Source organism: Populus trichocarpa, chromosome 3, assembly GCF_000002775.5.
Source record: "Populus trichocarpa isolate Nisqually-1 chromosome 3, P.trichocarpa_v4.1, whole genome shotgun sequence".
NCBI lineage: Eukaryota > Viridiplantae > Streptophyta > Magnoliopsida > Malpighiales > Salicaceae > Populus > Populus trichocarpa.
Window position 1 is genome coordinate 4,827,355 of NC_037287.2, and position 19,741 is coordinate 4,847,095.

Below are 19,741 nucleotides of genomic sequence, written 5' to 3' on the forward strand. Positions count from 1 at the left end.
TCTTCGCTAAGGCCTAATTTGAACCCTATCATGATCATTAAAATGTTGCTTGTCCAACCTATCTCCAAATTCATTGATCATCCAATCCATTCGTTGATTCATAATGTGTAATTGAGTTACAATTTCATTATCTCCTATCTCCTTTATGTGGTGCCATGTTGTTGCTTGCCTCCGACATCTTTGAATATGAAAATTGGTTAGTTGAAAAGAAATATATATTCTTCACCCACTCCCTTATATGTTTACACTCCTCTTGCATTTCACTAAAATATAGGATTTTCACTCAAATATACTCGCTACGTCTTTTTCTCTCTTCTCACCTTTCTTCGACTCTTGCAGAACTGAAATCAACACCAAATGTAACAGTTTTAGCAGTATATCCAAATATGTGTGTATGACTCAATAAGAAAAAAAAATGAAAACACGCAAAGATGAAACTACGATTACAATTTCACGAGTAACAAGTGAATTTGTACAAAAAATGAAAGTTTTGAAGACGTGAAAGAAAGAAAGATGCAAATGTTATATAAATAAATTTAAATGAAATCTAAATATATCAATTATGATGTTATTATACTGTCATAATTGAAAAATAACAGCAACAAAACAAGTTTGAATTACTTATGCGAATTAGACTCGTTATGACAAGTTCCAATCCTAAATTTAGTTCCTATAGAAAACGAACTCCAAATGACCTAAAATTTTATATGAGGTGCGATTAGAACCTTAAAAACTAGTATATAAAAGTTGAGAATTTTATGAATTTATTTGACCTAAAATTCTCTTTTGATATGAATCTGACCCTTTTACGACAAGTTTTAATCCCGACTTTGGTTACTATAGCAAACAATCTTCAAATGAGCTCAAATTTTATATGGGGTGCGATTAGAACAAGTATATAAAATTTTAGAATTCTATGAATTGGTTTGGTCCATATTCTCCCTTGTTTATGTACTATGGGAGAGTTGATAATAGTGATTTTTTGATGTTTTTTTTTTACTCTTTATGCTACTGATATATCTTGCAACAACAACAAACAAAAATAACACCTCTTTTTTCTTTTAAGGAACCCTAGACACAAACTACTAAGCTCTAGACATGAAATAATTGAAAACCAAATCAAAGACAACTAAAACTGAGAAAGCCAAAACTAACTAGAAAATAAAGGACATAACTTGATTTTTTGAGCTTAGCTCTAATACCAACTAATGCAGACCTTTTGATCACGTGGTCAAGTAACCCTTAATGAAGTAAATAACAACTTGGAAATCCAAAAATCACCAACTAATGCAGACCTTTTGATCACGTGGTCAAGTAACCCTTAATGAAGTAGATAACAACTTGGAAATCCAAAAATCAGGTTTGAAAGAATCTTGACCTAAAGGTAGCCTTGTACCTAAGAATCCCAGGTATTGGAAAAAGACTTGGAACCAAAGATAACCTTGTATTTAAGAACCCTAAGTATGTGAATTACATCACAAAGCCAGTTAATCTTTGATAAGTCAGTGTATGATCTTTGTCTCTGCAAAGAAATGTTATTTTTCCACAAACAAACAAAAGAAAAACTCATGTTTATTATCCAACTTGTTACTGAAATTGCCACAAACAAACAAGATTTATCTAGTAAATTCGACCCCCTAAAATAATATGTTCCAAAACTTCATTTGAGCTCAGACAAATAAAATTTACCAAAATATAGTTATATATGTCTAGTATCCCATTGTAAAATTTCAGCTCGTTTTGATGTATGGTTTGAGAGATATGTCTAATCTCATAAAACTTGTTAGCAGACATTTTAAGGTCAAACTCATACTTGACTTGACTCGTATCATACGTGAGGGAGACCATTGTACTATAGTGGTGCATGTGGTTTTCTTCAAGGTCCAAGGTTCCCTTCTTAAATACCGTTGAGATCATCTTAGAGAGGGCTTTTTTATTGGGCAACAACACGTGTTGAAGTCGGACCTCCAATATGGCTCTAACAAATCCTTTTCTTTTCTTGAACCTCATCTTTGTTTTCTCCCTCCTTTCTTTGATTCTTGTTCCTGTTTTCATACCCAATTTTAAGTTTCCCCCAAAATCAATTTTTTTCCTTTTAAATAAATAAATAAAACAAAATAAAAAAATGATAATGAAAAAAGACTAGCAACTGGGAAAGAATAAGCTAAAAAGGATTTTAAACACATAAAGGAACCAAACTGAGATTTTTGACAAAATTAGAAACTCAATTGTACCCAAGATTGAAAGACAATACAAATTTAAGGTTAAATTAAATGATTATCAGACAAATTTGCATAAAAATTAAGTTTGAGAACTTAAATAAATTTTTAATAGGCTGATTTTATTTAATTACAGACCTAATTAAGGGCTTAATTAAGCTTAAGAATTAATTTGAGTCAAATTAAATGAATTGATTAAGTACAAGGACTTAATTAAACTTTTAATAGGTCAAATTAATTGTATTGGATACTTAATTGGTGAAAAATGAAATTTGAAAGCCTAATTTAGAATTAATTAAGAAGATTGAAATTTTAGAGGATCAAATTTAATTTTCACAAATTCAATTGGATGAAATTAGGGGTAAAATTGCAAGAAAATCAAAGTTTAGGATCAATTAAAGGTTGACTTGAATAAATTCAAGACCAAGGATCTTTTTGCAAAAGGAGCATGAATTCAGGGACCAAATTCAGTTGAAAATAGGGATTAAATTGAAGAAACTAGAAGTTTAAAGGTCAATTGAGGATGAAATTAAAAATATTTAATACGAAGTACCAAGTTGAAAAATATGCTAAGCTTATAGGGTCATTTTAAATCTTACAAAGGCAAATTTAAATTAATTCTTAAAATCAGAATTGAATTGAGGACCCAATTAAAAAAAATTAAAATATTGAGGGATGAAATTGAAAGAGGGATTTATGACCTAATTTAGATCAAAAGTGACTCAAACAACAATGTTTCATTTAAATGAAATGATGTGTTTTGGTCATATTTTGACTACAACGACATGTTTTAGTTCAAAATGACATCGTTTTAGTCAATGCCTAGTAAAAAAAATTAAGTCAGACAACATGTCATCTGACACTGTTCATTGTCTTCTTCCTTTGGTCTCGAAAAAGTTGACCGAGAGATCTATTTTTAGAGTCATTTAATGCACCACTCACACCCTAAATCAGACGACAAACACACCCTCTAGTAGCCTTGAACCTGTACTACACCTTCAACCTTATTCCCGCCAATTTACCACCTAAAAAACCGCTGAAAAGTCAACCTAAAAAGGTTGACCCAATCAGCTTTGACAACCTTGTATTGGCAGTACCAGGTTGGTGTTTTCTAACAATGACTGGGGATCCTTTCCAGGCAAATCAAGAGCCAAGATTCATGGATAGAAGGGACCCCATGTCCCTATTTCATCCCCTGTAAATAAGAGTGAAATTTGTGAAAAAATAGAGGAGAAAAGAGGGAGAGAATAGAGGAAGAAAACCAAAAAAGAAAAAAAAGAGGAAAAAAGAACTATCCACCCTTCTACACCAAAAAGCAAAGGAACCATCCTCTACTCGTGACATAATTGACATTAAAAAAAAGAGAAGCCACTGAACCTTTGTTACCCCAACCATTATTCCAGTAACCACCAACACACACCACCATCCCCCATCGTTTCCCTTTTTTCCTTTTCCCTCTTGTCGAAACCCTCATCAGCCACCAACGGCAAGAGCATCACCACCAACAAGTTTGTTTTTTTGTCCTTTTGAAACAAACAACGTTCGTTTTGTGCATATAGAACATTAACTCACGTTCTGCTGCTGACATTTTCCAATAAAGGCAATGTAATTGGGTTAGGCGTATGGTAAAGGTGAACGGGCCTAACATCTTGTACGACTAGGCTAGACTGGGTCCAACTCATATATATAAAAAAAAAGAGAAGAAGCTCGTTAGGTTGTCTACTAGCCCAACAAATCAAGTTGGACTGGGCCTAAGCCCAACCCGTGTTGTTGGATTAGGCCAACCTAGACCTAAAGGCGTGTTTGACACGCCCTATTTTTGCTTAAGAAAAAATGTTTCTTTTTGGTCCTTAAGGCGTGTTTGATAAACATAGCCTTAAGACATTTTTCATGCCTTTAATTTTAGGCTAAGGACGTGTTTGGCAAACACGTCTTATTGCCTTTTCCTTATTTTAGTGTTTATCTATACAAACCCTAAATTAGTTCAAAAAATTTTGAAAAAAATTGAAAACCATTTCAAAATTATTTGTGGGTCCCTCATGTGTTTTTCAATAATTTTACCTAATATAGGGTTGCAGACTTACATTGTAAGATATTGACTCGATAATTAAAATACCATGTTTTTCTCTAAAATTTCAAAAAATTCAGAAAAAATCTCTTTATTTCAAGAATTTCACTTAATATTGGATTATAGACTTACATTATAAGATAATGACCTAATATTAAAAATACTCAGTTTTTCTCTAAATGTTTTTTAAAAAAGTTCAAAAATCCTTCATTTCAAAATTATAAAAATATGTTTTGTTTAAGTGCATATGGCCAAATTCCAAATTGTTTTTACATATATTTTCTAAAAAATACAATAAATTGAATTTTTATCATGTTTTAAAAATACAAAATGGATATCATAACCAGTTTATGATTATCCAATAGGATTTGACCAAAATTTTAAAAATACCACAAAAATTAACTTATTTAATTATTATTCAGGGTATGGATTTTACAATGTAATACATACTCTCAATATTAAATTAAATGAGTTAGTAACAATAAACATAAGGAATTAGATGTAAACTTTATTATTTAAGGGTATAAAATTACGCTATAAAGTATAACCATAGGTATTAAAAGTACAAAGTAGGAAATAAATGCATTGCTAAAATTTAGATCCTAATTAACTCGTTAAGGTTAAGACTTCTTCAGGAATGGGGATCTGCCGTGAACCTTAGCTAAACTAACGGATAAAAATATGACCTAGAAAAATAGTCAATAAAAAAGGCAGCTAACCATAGGTAGAGTACATTAGGGTGATGCGTCTTCTCCTTGTACAACTAATCTCATTACCTAGACTTTTGCAGGCTATTAGATTTTCTAATGATCATGATACTAGAAAAATTTATGTCATGCTATTTTTTTTACATACTGTCCATGCATAAATACATCGAGTATTGATTAATTCCTTCATGCATTTTAATTTTAAAAATAAACTCAATTCTAAATTAGATGAAAGAATATTAGTCTGTCTCAATATTTTCAATCAGGATTTAGATCTGTGAAACACTATAAGCTAAGAATTTACTTGGTAATGAAGATTACACTGCACCTTAATATAAAGCCCCATACTGCCTTAACTTGTTGTCCGATATCTCTCCTTTTAAATCAATGGTAAGAGTAAGGTTTTAAATACGTTCTGCTTAAGGATTAGATTTTCCTTGAGACAAAAATGATGAGTGGTTAAGTGTTCTTTAACTTGTCTCTTTAATGGTGGTATTTTGCAGCTTTTTACTCAATCGAGGTAAAATTGGGAGGTGAAACTAAGAGTAATATTGCAATATAATGTGAATTCATTAATATTGAACCTGGTGTTTATTTGAATCATTATGCGAGGTCCTTTCAATCGTGCATGCTATAGGGTAGTAAAAAAATTGAAAAACTAATTAAATTAAAAAAACTAAAAAATAATAATAAAAAAAACTAAACCGTAAAAAAAAAAGAGATATTTAACAATGGATTAAATTGAAGCTTTAATCCATTGTTAACTATGAAGGATTTATTCTCTCCAATTAAACTGTAAAGACGGTGAAGCACTCATTTTGTATAAACAGTAAGGTGACAAGGGCCGTGTAGCTGCGGTTGCATTACATTCCCAGAATCAAAAACATTATGCCAAACAAAGCCTCAATTATTATCACTAATCTACTCTAATTCTCTCTTCTTTTTCGTGAAGATGATGTAAAAAGGAAAGGAGGTGAAGACTTAATGAAACAAACCACAATATTCTCAAATTAGAAGATGAACATTAAGGACCGGAAAACAGCCAATCCTTTCATTAGAAAGAAAATAGCCTATCCAAAACCAAGACCCCACATTGCCCTTCCTTCTCTTCATGGCAACCCCCATGAAAGAAAGTTCAAGTTTCTTTACTTTCCTTCGAGCTTGAAGTTCCCATCCAAGAAAATTCCCACATGGGAAGCTTGTGAAATGATGATCATCATCATCTTGTGCCATCGGTGACCACGTTAGGCATGCCCTAGAGAGAAGTCAACCTTAAAAGAATTAGAGATGCTGTCCAAAACTTCTCAGAAGATGATGATGTTAATTTGAAATTGACCCATCAACCATTTCATCATATATAGTCCATTTCGAACCACGAATTACTTTGACTACCATTTTTTTTTCTCAATTATCAATAATGCTGGCTCTTCATGCATCATCTAGGCAAGCCAGTAGTAAAAGCAATCCCACTGATGTAAACCCATGAATTACTTTAGTGCATTGATTTATAGATTGTTGGCTAACCCGTATAAAAAAAGAGCTTGGATGCAAATTAAGAATAAACACAATAGTACACAAAGCAAGAAAATTAAGCAGAATAAGGGCGGCTTGAAATGTTGCGGTTTTTCTGCTTCATCGTCGCTATTGACAAGCATAATTACAAGCATATTAGTTAAGAATTCAATTCTAATCAGTGACAATGTGACTTTACATACTTCATAATCCATATTTTTACAGCTTTCTCAGAAACCTCTGGCTTCTTGGAGTATAGTTTGCTTTGGAGGTGCCTCTGCTGCTACCAAAGCTTGAACCCTGGCATGATGATTCAGGTTTATACAGCACCAAACCATGCAGGACCAAGGGGCTGTGGTTACTTCGGAAGCCAGTTTGCTAAGAAAGTAGTTTCTTTCTATCATATGCCATAATCATTCCAAACATCTACACCTCAGCTACATATACCACAACCGGTACTGGTAGAAATCCTTTGATGTGAATCTCTATGTCACATGAATGGCTTCAGAATCGTTAAGGACAACAAGCAGTTGAGCTCAAAATTAAACTCCTGAACTTTACTAAAACACACAAGTACTTGATCAACAAGCAGCCATGTTTGATCTCCCTTAGAATCGTCGATTTCTTATCTCATCATGTCTACCCAAAGGCAATGGTGGGTAAAGATCCCTTGACAAATGAAATGAAGGGTTGGAATCAGCACTGCTCTTAGAGTCTTCATCCAAAAGTTCCATTGACTTCATAAGAAACTTATCGTCCATCATCTGCCTCTGGATGTTTTGAGAAGAATGCCTGCTGTTTTTTTGCTTAAGCTTAGTTGACTCGGTTAGATTCATGTAAGCAGGTTTTTGGTTATAACTCCCTTCTTCCACTAACATGTCGTTCAAAATTGGTATTGGTGAGGGAGATGTAGATGCAGTTGATAACGAGCTCTCGTTGTATAGGGATTCAGAGCTTGGTGTTGAAGAGGAGCGAGTAACATGATTGACAATAGGAGGTTTAGCAAGAATTCCGGTTGCAACATTGTTTCTTCTCACTTTTTCTGAGTCGTGTTTAGAGAAATAGAAGCTGGCAATATTATCTTCGCTTTTCCTGGAAAACGGAATCTCTGATGATTTGGTATGAAATTCCTCCACCAGTCTATCTTCCCATGGCTTGGTTGCCATCCAACGTTCCAGCCAGCTCCATCCAGGGCTGCTGTTATTCAATGACTGATTCTTGAGAGACAATGCTGACTTGCTTGTTCTTCTACATGGGCTTGCACAATTAGATCTTGATTTCTGAAAGCAAAAACAAAAAAAAATACTTGATAAGCAAATTGTGATGACAAGAGTTTTTCTTTAATATTCTTGTCTAGTTCATACACATAAAGAAATGTACAGGCTATATTTAGCCTTCCCAGCTTCATTACCTGTTGAGAGAGGGAGTATGCAATTGCTCTCTCCCTCTTAATGGCTCCTTCTGTTCTCATTTGTAACTTTTTCTTGACCTTATCCACTGTTCCTGGACTATCACACCATCGTTTCTGACAGAATAAATTTCAAGAATAGCTAGATTCAGATTAAATTTAGCTTGTATCAAATCGTATACAACATATTCTAATGAAAGAAAACAGAAGAAAAGGTAAAAGTTAATGTGATACCTCCGCCTGCTTGATGGGATCAGCTTGGCACATGCACTCATTCAACACGTTCTGTGTAGCTTGAGCTTCAGCCATGCTCACAGTTTGAGCCCTTACTCGAGCCTGAACCCGAACAAGAGCTTGCATACACCTCAGTGTCACAGCAGCTTGCTTTCGGACTTTCCGACCACGAAATATAGCTTGAAGCCTCACTACTGCTTTCAAAGCCCTCGTAGCCCTTCTTGCCTGCAATTATCCAAACAAGCCTCCGTAACCTAAACAGAATTTTCCCAAGCAATCGCACCACACTTTTCACCCAAAAGCAACCAGATAATCAAAGAAAAAGAAAACATCAAATTAAAGAATTACAATGCAAGCAGAAAATCTGTATGGTCATGAAATGCTTCCTCAACAATAATCATGTGATTCTTGAGGCAATAAAGAATGTGATAGCATTACAACTGAGCAGCAACTTTACGCATTGCAATTACAAACAACAAAAACAACAAGAAAATGGCTTTACAAGTGAGGTACATCACGCTTATTTGAGATGAGTTTGCTCAAGAAAAAAATTTTAAGACACCAGATTGAACACTGGAACACTTTGGCTCAGTTGTTCAAGAATCAAATTTCATCCTTTGTAATTTCTCCATTGAAGTATCTTAAAAAAAACCAGAAACTCTTCAAATGGTGATCACCGATCAGATCCTGTTCAAGAATCAGAAATTAACTTCTCCGCTTGCTTCTTTATTTGTTCTTCTTGCTCAAGTTTTAAATATTTATTCAGAGACATGAAATTGAAAACAGGTGCTAAATCTACAAAACTCAAGAAAACACAAAACCTATTTGACAAAAACCCTAAAATCACACAATTTGTAACACAAAACAGAGAAGTTGAAGGAACCCATTTTACCAATAAGCCTCGAAAAGCAGTTTGGATCCGAATAGCGGCCCATTCTTGCTTAACCATCATGAAATCTCTAGGTGGAGCTCTGGCAACAGTAGCCATGGCAGCAGTGAACGCATCATCGGCTACAAGGGAAGAATCAGACGATTCTGACGAAGCCACATGGACCCTTTTCGAGCCCTTGATTGACGTTTGTATATACCCTTCTGACGGGCTCCTCCATAGCCTCCATTTCTTCTTGTTTCCCTTGTTATCCCTCTGTTTTTCCCATTAAAAAAAGAGAAACGCGTTAAAAAACAAAACAAAACAAAAGGCAGCATAAGGTTCTTTCTTCAAAAGAAGATTACCTGGTCTGTCGTTGTTAGGGGATTTTTTAGAGTGATTAGTGATTTGAGCCAATTCCCTGAAGCACCCATTTTTGGAGAAGAGAGGGAGATGGAAGAGGTTAGAGGGTTTATGTCTGTGGTTTGGGATGGTAGGAGGAGGATGTGATTTTAAATAAGAGAGCCGTTTGAATTTTGAAATTTTGAATAAAGGAATGTAACGGATACATGGACTTTTTGCCGCTCCACGTTATACGAAGAAGAAGAAGTAGAGGAGGTTGTAGCAGCAGTCTTCATTGGTTTGTTTTTTAAAACATGGGATCAATTAAGGTATTGTTTAGCTGTGCCTTTTACAATTTTTATTTTTTTTTCTTGAAAAATATTAATTAATATTTTTTTATTGTTTTGATGTTGTAATATCAATAATAAAAATTGAAAAAAACATTATGTTGATATATTTTCATGTAAAAATCACTTTGAAAAATAATTTCTACTATATTCTCAAACATACATTAAAAGCTTGTTTGGAAATGCAATTGGTCTCGTGTTTTAAAAAATTTTGATTTTTTTTAAAACGAGTTTTTTATATGTTGAAGTCAAAAATAAATTTTAAAAAAAAACAATATTGTTTAAATTTATTTCCGAGTAAAAAGCACTTAAAAATAAACATTATCACAATACTAAACATGAAACTTTTAAAATGAAATAATTTTGTGTTATCAATGGGTTTTATGTTTGTTTTTGAACTTAAATTTATTGTAAAAGATAAGAAAAATATGCTTATGAGAAGAAAATAAACTGAGTTTGAAAGGTGTTGAGAGCGTCTGGAGACGTGGTTGTACTCGTGTTTTTAAAAAAGTTTAAATTTTTATATTTTGCTAAAATTTAAAATTTTTTTATTTTTTGGATAGTTTTGATGTATTGATCTTAAAAATAATTTTTTAAAAAATAAAAAAATATCATTTTGATGCATTTCGGCACGAAAAGCACTTTGAAAAACAACCACAATTACACTCCCAAACAGACCCCGGAGATTGTTTAAAAAATGCTAGTAAAAGATTGATTAAAAAATGCTAGTAACATTAATTACATGCATTGTTTACTAAAATTTGATACACGATGAAATAAATTTTTGATGAATAATTACAAAAATCTAAAGGATATATATGGGAAAACATTGTGTCCGTTTGTGAATTAATCTTTTTTTTTTCCCTTTCTCAAACTGTTTTTGTTTAATATTTGATTGCTTTCCACTAATGCAAACCTCTTTTTTCCTATACTGCAGGAAAACTCTAATATTATCTCACCGACTGTGAACGTAACTCTTTATTCTTTATTCTTTATTTTTTGAAAGCAAACTGTGGGAATATATATTCTCAGCAAACCCTAGAAATAAGCAATTATAATTTATTATTTTTGTAGGTAAATCAGTAGCCAGGATAGGAAGGCAGAAGAAATTAACTACGTCAGTACGTTCCATAATTTGCAGAAATAGGACAGAAATTAAGAGGAGTGTCCAAAGTTACTGAGAAAGATTAATTATGAAACAAACCATAACTATTACACAAAGAGACACCTCCCTTTCGTTCCCAACAGAAGATGGAAATTCATGCTTAACTGGTCTTGTGAGCTGCAGAATGATTTGTAAGAACATGGGTGCATGCAGCAGCTGATCAAAGCAGCGATATTGTTAGAAATAATATATATATATATATATATAAAAGGAGAAGATAAGTAGGGAGATCTTATGTTATGTGCTCTCAAATGCGAGGAAGTCACCAACAAAGTGTTGGTCTAGTAGTTAAAGCACCGTTATATCTCTGCACGGGTGACAGAACAAGTTTGATTCCCAGGAAGCGCACTTATTGGGAGAGGTAGTCACGAACCCCGAACGAGACTATTCTCACTCTTTAAAAAAGATGTGAAGATACCCGAGTAAAAAAAAAAAAAATACGAGGAAGTCCTTATAGACTTGGATTTAAAATACAATATTAACGTAAGTATTTATATAGTGTATGGATAATTCAAGAGATTCAAAAAATAAATACATAATTAATACATTGCATATAACAACTTAAAGGACTCTTTAAATAGGCTTTAAAATTAATTCCATTACTCCTCTTTAATTTTGAAAGACTCAAAACTTTAAAAACTTAGATTCCATGATGGTGAATTATTTTGTCATGATTGTTGCACGATTTTCTTCTCTTATTGATGACAAAAAATTTCAATGATTTCTCCCCAGCTTTCTCAGCCTTTAGTTTGTGGATCCTTTCCATTAGAACTCTATTAGATTCTTACCACAATCTTTATATTTACCGACAGAATTTTCCGTTGGTATTTGTACTATCATTCCATTGATAATTAATTTACCAACGAAATCACCGACGGAAATGCTCCGTCAGTGAATTTTTTGTCGGTAATTTTTTGTCCGTTGGTAAGTTCGTTGGTAATAAAAAAATATTATTACCAATGGATTTACAGACGGAAAAGGCACGCAAAAAAAAATTACCCGCTTCATTCCGTCGGTATTTCCCTCGGCAAAATACCGTATATAATTTCGTCGTTAATTATTTAAAAATATTTTTAAAAAAAATTATTTTACAAAACTATAAAATAATTAAATTAATATAAATCAACACTCTATAATACTCAAAACGCTTAGAAAAAAGAAGAAGAAAATCAACTCAAACAAATTTGCAAGAAATAAATAACACGAAAAAATAAATTCAACTAAAAACAATTCATATGAAAAAAAATGAAGTCGCGATTGCTAAAAATTTAAAAATCCTATAAATAAATCAACTAAAAATTGATCTCATATGAAAAAAAGTCCTACAACAACATTCATACAATTATTAAGAACAAAAACAACTAAAAATAAAATAAAAAACAAATATAGTGAAAAAAACACGAAAAAAAGAAGAAAAAAGAAAAATCTTACCTTAATGTAGTGTCAAGTGAAGCTAAGAAAATAAAAAAAAATCATAAAGTATACTAATTAAAAAAAACTAAGAAAAAAAAAAGAGAAGAAGACATACCTGAGCATGGAAGAGAAGAGTTGAGGAGAGAAGAGAAGAGAAAGAAATGGATATTGATGTTGTTTTATATGTGGGGAAGAAGAAGAAGAAGAAAAAGAAAGGAGACGCGTCTGTTGTGAAATTAGAGATTCTAGGCTTTTTATTGGGGCGTTTTACCAACGGATAATTAAATATTAATATTTTTAATCATTCCGTCGGTGATTTCATCTTTAATATTTAATTTAAATTTTCAATTTAATCAAAAATTTTCAGAAACCGCCAAATATCACCGATGATTTTTCAATTCGTCGATAATTTTATCTGCAATATTTAATTTAAATTTTTAATTTAATCTAATTTTTTTATAAAACCGCCAAATAACACCGATAATTTTTCAATTTGTTGGTGATTTTGTTGCTACAAAATTTATCTAATTACTTTAGCAATTATATTTTCTTAATTAAACATGACTTATCTAAGCTATTTTTCTTGTTTGGTGGTTACTGCCATATTCTCTTTTTGGCTATTGTCTATCTTCTTTTTAGGAAGATCTCTCTCTTCTTTTTTTTTTTTTGCATGTGTGTGATCTTTTTTGTACCATATATTTTATTGTGCAAAGAGGAGTTAACTTGCAATAAGCCTCTTTCTTAGGCTTCTTCAATATCTCTTTTTGATATTTGATCTTAATTCTCTAGTTGGACGACACTATATATAATCTTACGATTCCTCTTTTTTTTTTTTTTTATGTCACATGTTCATCTGCTCTAACTTCACTAGATTTGATATCGGGTCCACCAGTTGAGACACTACGGGCCACCTGCAAGTTCTCGGTCGTAGTGTTGGAGAGCTCGTACACCCGATTTTTATCGGGTCCACCGGATGATCCTACCTCCATCCACAAATCCGGATCGAAATCCGAATGGGTCGAAGGATCGTCCCCATATCTCTCCCTCAACCGGCTATTATAGATCTCCTGAAAATGAAAAAAAGAAATCATTATATTCAATTCAATAAAAATAATAACTTACAAAATAAAATGGTTGAACGAACATACCACAAAGTGTTGAGCGCGGTTGTCAATGAATTGTTGTACCCCCTTTTGGCGGTCTTTACTTCACACGTGCGTCTCAACAAACAACTCCATTGGGCTCGGCTCACGTCCAAGAGACGTAGCCTGTAAGGAAAAAAATTAATTAAGTAACAACAAATTATTTAACGATATATTTCATTTAAATTAATCTTACCAACTGTTTCGTATGTGCAGCAAATGGAACTGAGCCGCCGATGTGCATTGTCACCGAACCATGAATTGGCCGGTTCCAATTGTCAGCACCGGGTTGTGAGCGTCGTGTAAACCACTCAGACGTCACGTGCTCAAGATATTGCGGCCATATATCTGTCAAGATGTATAGCAGTTTGAAATCCCTCCAAACCGCCACGTCGTTCCAGCCTTGGAGACCGTTATCTCTCGCGTTTTTTTTTTTGTCTTTTTTTGTGCTTCATACCAAAAATCATGTAACCATAAAATACCGACATAATTATTTTGTTGTTAGTTCCGTTGGTTTTAAGTGAATTTCTAGTAGTGAGCGATGATATCATAATCATGCATGGATATATATATATATATATGTTAACCTAAGCTTAATCATAGACCCTACGTATCTGTCTAGCAAACAAAATTAAGGCACTCAAAATTTCAAGACACAAGCACGAAAGGTTCGAAGCTGGCCGCGGGAACCCCTTGCACGTAAATCTTGTCTTGTATTTATCCTTTCAAGAATGATTAAAGCCAAACACAGTGTAAATTTTTTGTAGCACTACGTTCCAAATTTCATTTCATTCTCCTGTGCATGCAGAGAGAATGTCGGTGTGGATTCACAGACCCTCACTGCCTCCTGTTTTTTTTCTTGCTCTAGCTTGGTGTTGGGCTGCTGTTGTGGGAGCTGCATCCTTTTAGGTAGCTGTGCTGGAGCTGTTGCAATGCGTCAAGGGGGAGGGGATTAATTCCATCTGCGAGTTGGAGAAAAACTACATTACCATGCCACTAACCATTACAGATCAGTCATAAATTTTCAAAGAGTTTGACAAAAATTACATGACTATATCATTGAACATTATAGAAAGAATTACTGATAGATTAATTTTTTCAGAAAGTTCTTGAGAGTTGGAAAAAAACTATACGACCATACCAGTGATTATTACTGACAAAATCACCAAATGACTAATTCTATTAGAAATTTTCAAAGAATTACAAAAAAATTACACAACCATGCCATTAACCATTACAGACAACATCACTAATTAATGACAGACTTTAAAAATTAATTATTTTTTAATTATTTTATCAGTCATTTTGCTAATGATTATCAGCAAAATGACTGATAATAATAAAAATCACTAATAATAAGTTTTCTGACAGAATCAATGTCTATATACCAACAAAATAATTCATTGATAATATGCAAAATTCTTGTAGCGTGTGTCATGGTAAAAAAACAATCTTATCCCAAAACTTAGTGTATTACCTTTTTTTTTTCAAGGGCAAAAGCATAATTATACTATTACAATGAATAGAAATTTATGTCTAGATGCACATTAATTAACAGATTTAATTTTTTTGGTGAATATTAGCCTCCTTTGGGATTCTCATTTTTCAAATAGTGATAGGCACTTAAGTCCTTTTATGTGTGTTTATATATATATATATATATATTTGCATTTCAAAATTAATTTGTGTTGGAACCTTGATTTCTATTAAAAAAACAAATCTTAATTTAAAGCTTAAACTTTTAGCTAAAATACTAGAATTAATTTTATATTAATCTCTAATAAATTCTTTTAAGCCAAAACCTTTTAGACTTGAATTTTACATTGATCCACTATTTTTAGGTAATGAATATTTTGGATTTGAACTTATTGCAATTCGATCAATAAAACTCTAAATATCATATTAAATAATCGTATTAATTTAAAAGTTTAGATTTGTAGACAATATTCTAATTAAGAATAGTTTTATATTGACTCTCTAATTATTTAGTATTTTTCTTCTTTAAAATAACATGTTTTCAAAATATAATTTCTTTTATCACACATAAAATTTAAAATAATATTTTTACAATATGCTTAGTATATTAAACCATCAAAGTTAAAACAAGATTTTAAAAAACTTAAAGTGTTGAGCTTTTTTAGGTTCGGTATAATTGAATTTATTGTCTAGAATTGAGGTAAATAGAAGTACGTACGGACACAAACTATATATAACCTTACACTTTAGTCTTGTTCTTGTCTCTCCTAGAATTGTGTCAAGATCCATCATAATTACACTCGAAAGTACTGTCCGCTGAAGATTATTGAGATCCCAGCTAGTTTCTCAGTTACAAATAAAGAGAGAGATCTATCATTGATTTTGAAACCATCAATTAGTGATACTTAATGCATATTTTATAGGAAGATTATTCTTTCCTAATTAAATTATCTTCAAGAACATCTCATCATTCACCGAATGATCAGTTGAAGTTCTTATTGAGCATTTCCTTCATGGAGTAAATAAATAAATAAATATTAAAATACAAAGCAAAGAATGAACCATTTTCTTAAAGATTTAAAATCATTTTTGAAAAAATTTAATTTTTTTTATTTTTTTCTTTACTTCAAATTAATATATTTTTTTATGTTTTCAGATCATTTTGATATGCTGATATCAAAAATAATTTTTAAAAAATAAAAAAATATATTATTTTGATATTTTTCTAAATGAAAACCACTTTGAAAAACAACCACAACGACACTCACAAGCACACCCAACAATGAAGTCATTCAAGTTTATATTGAATTACAAGTCATTCAAGTGTAACAAAGATTTTGTAGCCTAAACCACGTGGGAATCCCTAAAGATGAATTACAAGTAAGAAGAATTTACTAATTAATGAATATATTTTATATTGAATAAATAAACAAAAGAATTAAAATATAAAGTTGAGAATCAACATCCCTAAGAATTAAATTTCTTGAAAGAAACCAAACTACTTACTAAAATCAATGTTAAAATTGTTTTTTATTAGGAAATGGGCTATGTCTTGATCCCAGAATTAACCAAGTGCCTGGAATTGTGGCTGTGCTTGGTTTTCTCCAACTCTGCTTTTCCATTTGCGTGCAGAAGGCTTGCCCAATTACAACACCAGTGCTCCTCTATCTTCTCCATTTGGGTAATTTGCAATGGAAATGGCAACAACATCTCCACCGTCACTTTTGGAAGAACTATTTTCCGTGTAAATGGAACCTCGATTCTCTCCATTACTCTCGTTATCATAAAAACTAGCTGTGGAAGGTGGGATGTCGTCGTCTATGGGATACTTCTGCATGCCAAGGCAAATTACGAAGAATTAGATGCGTATTTCGTAATTAATTGTTATATGGATGGAGAATGTTTACCTTAACATTTGTTAAGTCTACAAGCTGCTCCTCTAAGAAACTAATAAGCTCCAGGAAATTCTCTTCTGGTGGGCGATAATGACCGCTGTAGGTCCATATAGCCTAATCAAACAAGATGGAGGAATTTATTTTCTTTCATTTTTGCTTGAATATGACAAGGAATGAGGAATATGGAACTCTTATATGTGCATGCAACGTGTGTGTGTGTGTGTGTCTATATATATATATATATATATATATATATATATATATATATATATATATATACATACCTCAAGAAACCCACTACGCGCAACCAATCTGCCAGCAGCAATGGCAGCACCACCAGATAAAAAACTAGAGTGCTGAAATAAGCCTTTCTGCTTCTTCCCTACATACAACTTTCTGGACGCACTAAGAACAAATATCCATTTGCTGCCATCAAAAGTGTCCACAGGTAGCCTACTTTTTTTGTAAATAAGCTTCTCGGCCTCCACAATCACTTCATATTCTTCCCTCTCTTGCTGCAAGAGAATAAATAATTAATTGTGATTTTGTAATAGTAATTAAACTTGAAACCATATTCAAGTTTATTTGCAATACATGTAATAAGAACAGTGACAATTGTTTAGGTATCCTTTTAGAACTTGTAAATAAATAAATAAATTACTCTTTTTGGGTGGTATCATACATACCTTATGCTTTTCAAGTTTATGATTGGTAATGCTTTTCAAGTTTTTGGGTGGTATCATATTACCATCATGACCTGTTTGGGAGTGTGGTTGCGGTTGTTTTTCAAAGTGCTTTAATTTCATTCCGAAATACATCAAAATAATATTTTTTTCATTTTTTTTTAAATTATTTTTGAGATCAGCGCATCAAAACGATCCAAAATAAATAAAAAAATTGAAATTTTAGAGAAAAAAATGATTTTTTTGGAAACACGGGTTAGCCTGCGTTTCCAAACGCTCTATTAGAAAGATGCTTCCAAATATTTTTTTTTTAAAAGGGTTAATTAATGTCAAAAAATATCTCACGCAAAAAATTAAGATATTAGATAGATTACAAGATATGATTTATATTATTCTCTAGCGCATCCTTTCAAGTAAAAGTTATTTGAGCTTGAACCTTGCACAAACCCGCACTACCTTGTGTTTAATTTTTATCAAATAGAATGATGGTAATGAAATTCAAACCCGTGACTGTTTGGTCAAGAAAGCTCTGATATCATATCAAAAAAACATATCACTAAAAAGCTTAAGCTATTAAATAAAACATCGAGATATGATTTATATAATTTTATAACAAGTACTAGTTACCATATATTTTTGGCATATATTTTGGTAATTTAATTTCTTCACGAAATAAAATCATGAACAATTTATAAACTCTAATTAATGCATGGGTCCATATCTTGCTCTACCTTTCCAAGATATTTAACGCGTTGACACTGTAGTTGGGTCCTGGAACATGCGCCAAGGTTTACTCCTTTCCCATCTCCGATATCCAACCTTAATTAATTCGTTTTCACGAAGAAGTTACTTAGAAATGACACTAAAATAAAATAAAATAAATAAATAAAAAACAAACAAACAATTTCTCTTTTTTTTCCTCACCAATACAAGAAAGGCTGCGAGCTATCACTACGAAACCAGACATTGTAGTAAAAGTGCAAGTTTCTTCCGTAACGATGTCTTGGATCAATCTGTAACACCACAGCAATGTACGTAGTGCAGCTTTTATCATGGATCTATATTTATTTGAAATTAATTAAGTATATATTTAGATAAATGAAAATATATATATAATGTGGAGTTAATTACAGCTTCAAGCCACTGTGTCAAATCTAATTTCCGAGCCTTCTGGCTCTTCGACAAACCCTTCCCGACCTGCAACAACAGCAATAAACACAGCCTGATATATCTTAATTTTGGATTAAAGTTTTATTTATTATAATGAAACAAAGCCATCCAGAAGGTAGCTAAACTACTTGCCGTAGAAACCATCTTAAGGACTATATACAGAGTATATTTGTTTTTGCGTTTAAAAAATATTTTTCAAAATTTTTGAAGTTTTGTTCTACAATATATACCTTGGCTGCCCTAGTCCGAGCCCGTGCCCATCGTGAAACAGCGGTTTCCGATCTTTCCGAGTCGAAGAATGATATCGAGCACCGTCGAAGGGCTGCAAAATCTAATGCTTTCCACCTGAGAATAATGAAAATATATATCCGAGTTAAAAATGATTACTATAAATACTTATTATGGTATTGATTGAAATTAACGTATATCGAAAGTACTTGATCTAAAGCAAAGTGACATAGATAATTCTAGCTAGATCGGACTAATTACCATAGCTCTTCCCCAACAACAGCACAACCAGCAAGGTTTCTACGAGTCCGATAAATCTTGTAAGCCTTTTGTAACTTAGTTGCAGCAGCATCAAGCCCCCTAAAATGATCAGCTGAAGAAACTGCGCTACGATCCAGAACCTTGCTGACCAAATCAAAGTTCCTTCCCTTCATAACCATGAACGCTTGGAGATTTAGCTTTGCTGGCTTCTTGATCTTCTTGAAAAATATATGTAGATATTCCTCTGTGACACAATCAGATTAATCAAATATACTTCTGGACAAATCCCTCTTCTTGAAGCTTATGGTCCCCAGTATTTCTTAAGGATGATCATCCCATAATCATGAACAAAGTTTTATTGTTAGCACAAGGAATGAGAAAGAAATGCATGCAGAATCTCATAATCGTCAACAAAGTTTTCTAACTATGTAGTAAAGTAATCAACTACGTACCAATATTCCCAAAATATTCTTCTTTAATGTCTGTGTTTTTTCTGATTTGAGACCAAGAACTTCCTCTTATATTTATATATACCGCCGAACTCTTTGTGTGAAACAAGGAAGTTTAACGGCTAGGAAAACGATTTTTTTACGAGTACTAACC

General features: G+C 32.4%; 2 protein-coding genes across 2 annotated transcripts; both read right to left on the reverse strand.

Annotated features, from left to right (window-relative positions):
* Nucleotides 1-6,651: 6,651 nt before the first annotated feature.
* LOC7480805 (protein IQ-DOMAIN 8) lies at nt 6,652-9,539 on the reverse strand. Its single transcript, XM_002304064.4, has 5 exons — nt 9,382-9,539; nt 9,041-9,292; nt 8,149-8,373; nt 7,918-8,031; nt 6,652-7,786 (listed from the first exon to the last, which is right to left on the reverse strand). The coding sequence occupies exons 1-5, from the start codon at nt 9,448-9,450 to the stop codon at nt 7,115-7,117; spliced, it is 1,332 nt and encodes a 443-aa protein (XP_002304100.1). The 5' UTR covers nt 9,451-9,539; the 3' UTR covers nt 6,652-7,114.
* A 7,239-nt stretch (nt 9,540-16,778) lies between these two features.
* LOC7480806 (IQ domain-containing protein IQM4) lies at nt 16,779-19,317 on the reverse strand. The gene is made up of 7 exons (XM_024597520.2): nt 19,139-19,317; nt 18,880-18,994; nt 18,611-18,676; nt 18,404-18,492; nt 18,211-18,298; nt 17,081-17,311; nt 16,779-16,910 (listed from the first exon to the last, which is right to left on the reverse strand). The coding sequence occupies exons 1-7, from the start codon at nt 19,315-19,317 to the stop codon at nt 16,779-16,781; spliced, it is 900 nt and encodes a 299-aa protein (XP_024453288.2).
* Nucleotides 19,318-19,741: the final 424 nt, after the last annotated feature.

Excerpts from the sequence above, each read along its gene's own strand:
- LOC7480806 (XM_024597520.2), bottom strand. The coding sequence starts at position 19,317 with ATGGTTATGAAGGGAAGGAACTTTGATTTGGTCAGCAAGGTTCTGGAT. Across the intron at positions 18,677-18,879 it reads CTCGGACTAGGGCAGCCAAG|GTCGGGAAGGGTTTGTCGAA; the intron begins GTATATATTGTA and ends CTGTTGTTGCAG. Across the intron at positions 18,493-18,610 it reads TGACACAGTGGCTTGAAGCT|ATTGATCCAAGACATCGTTA; the intron begins GTAATTAACTCC and ends GTGGTGTTACAG.
- LOC7480805 (XM_002304064.4), bottom strand. The coding sequence starts at position 9,450 with ATGGGTGCTTCAGGGAATTGGCTCAAATCACTAATCACTCTAAAAAAT. Across the intron at positions 9,293-9,381 it reads CCCTAACAACGACAGACCAG|AGGGATAACAAGGGAAACAA; the intron begins GTAATCTTCTTT and ends TGGGAAAAACAG. Across the intron at positions 7,787-7,917 it reads CATACTCCCTCTCTCAACAG|AAATCAAGATCTAATTGTGC; the intron begins GTAATGAAGCTG and ends TTTTGCTTTCAG.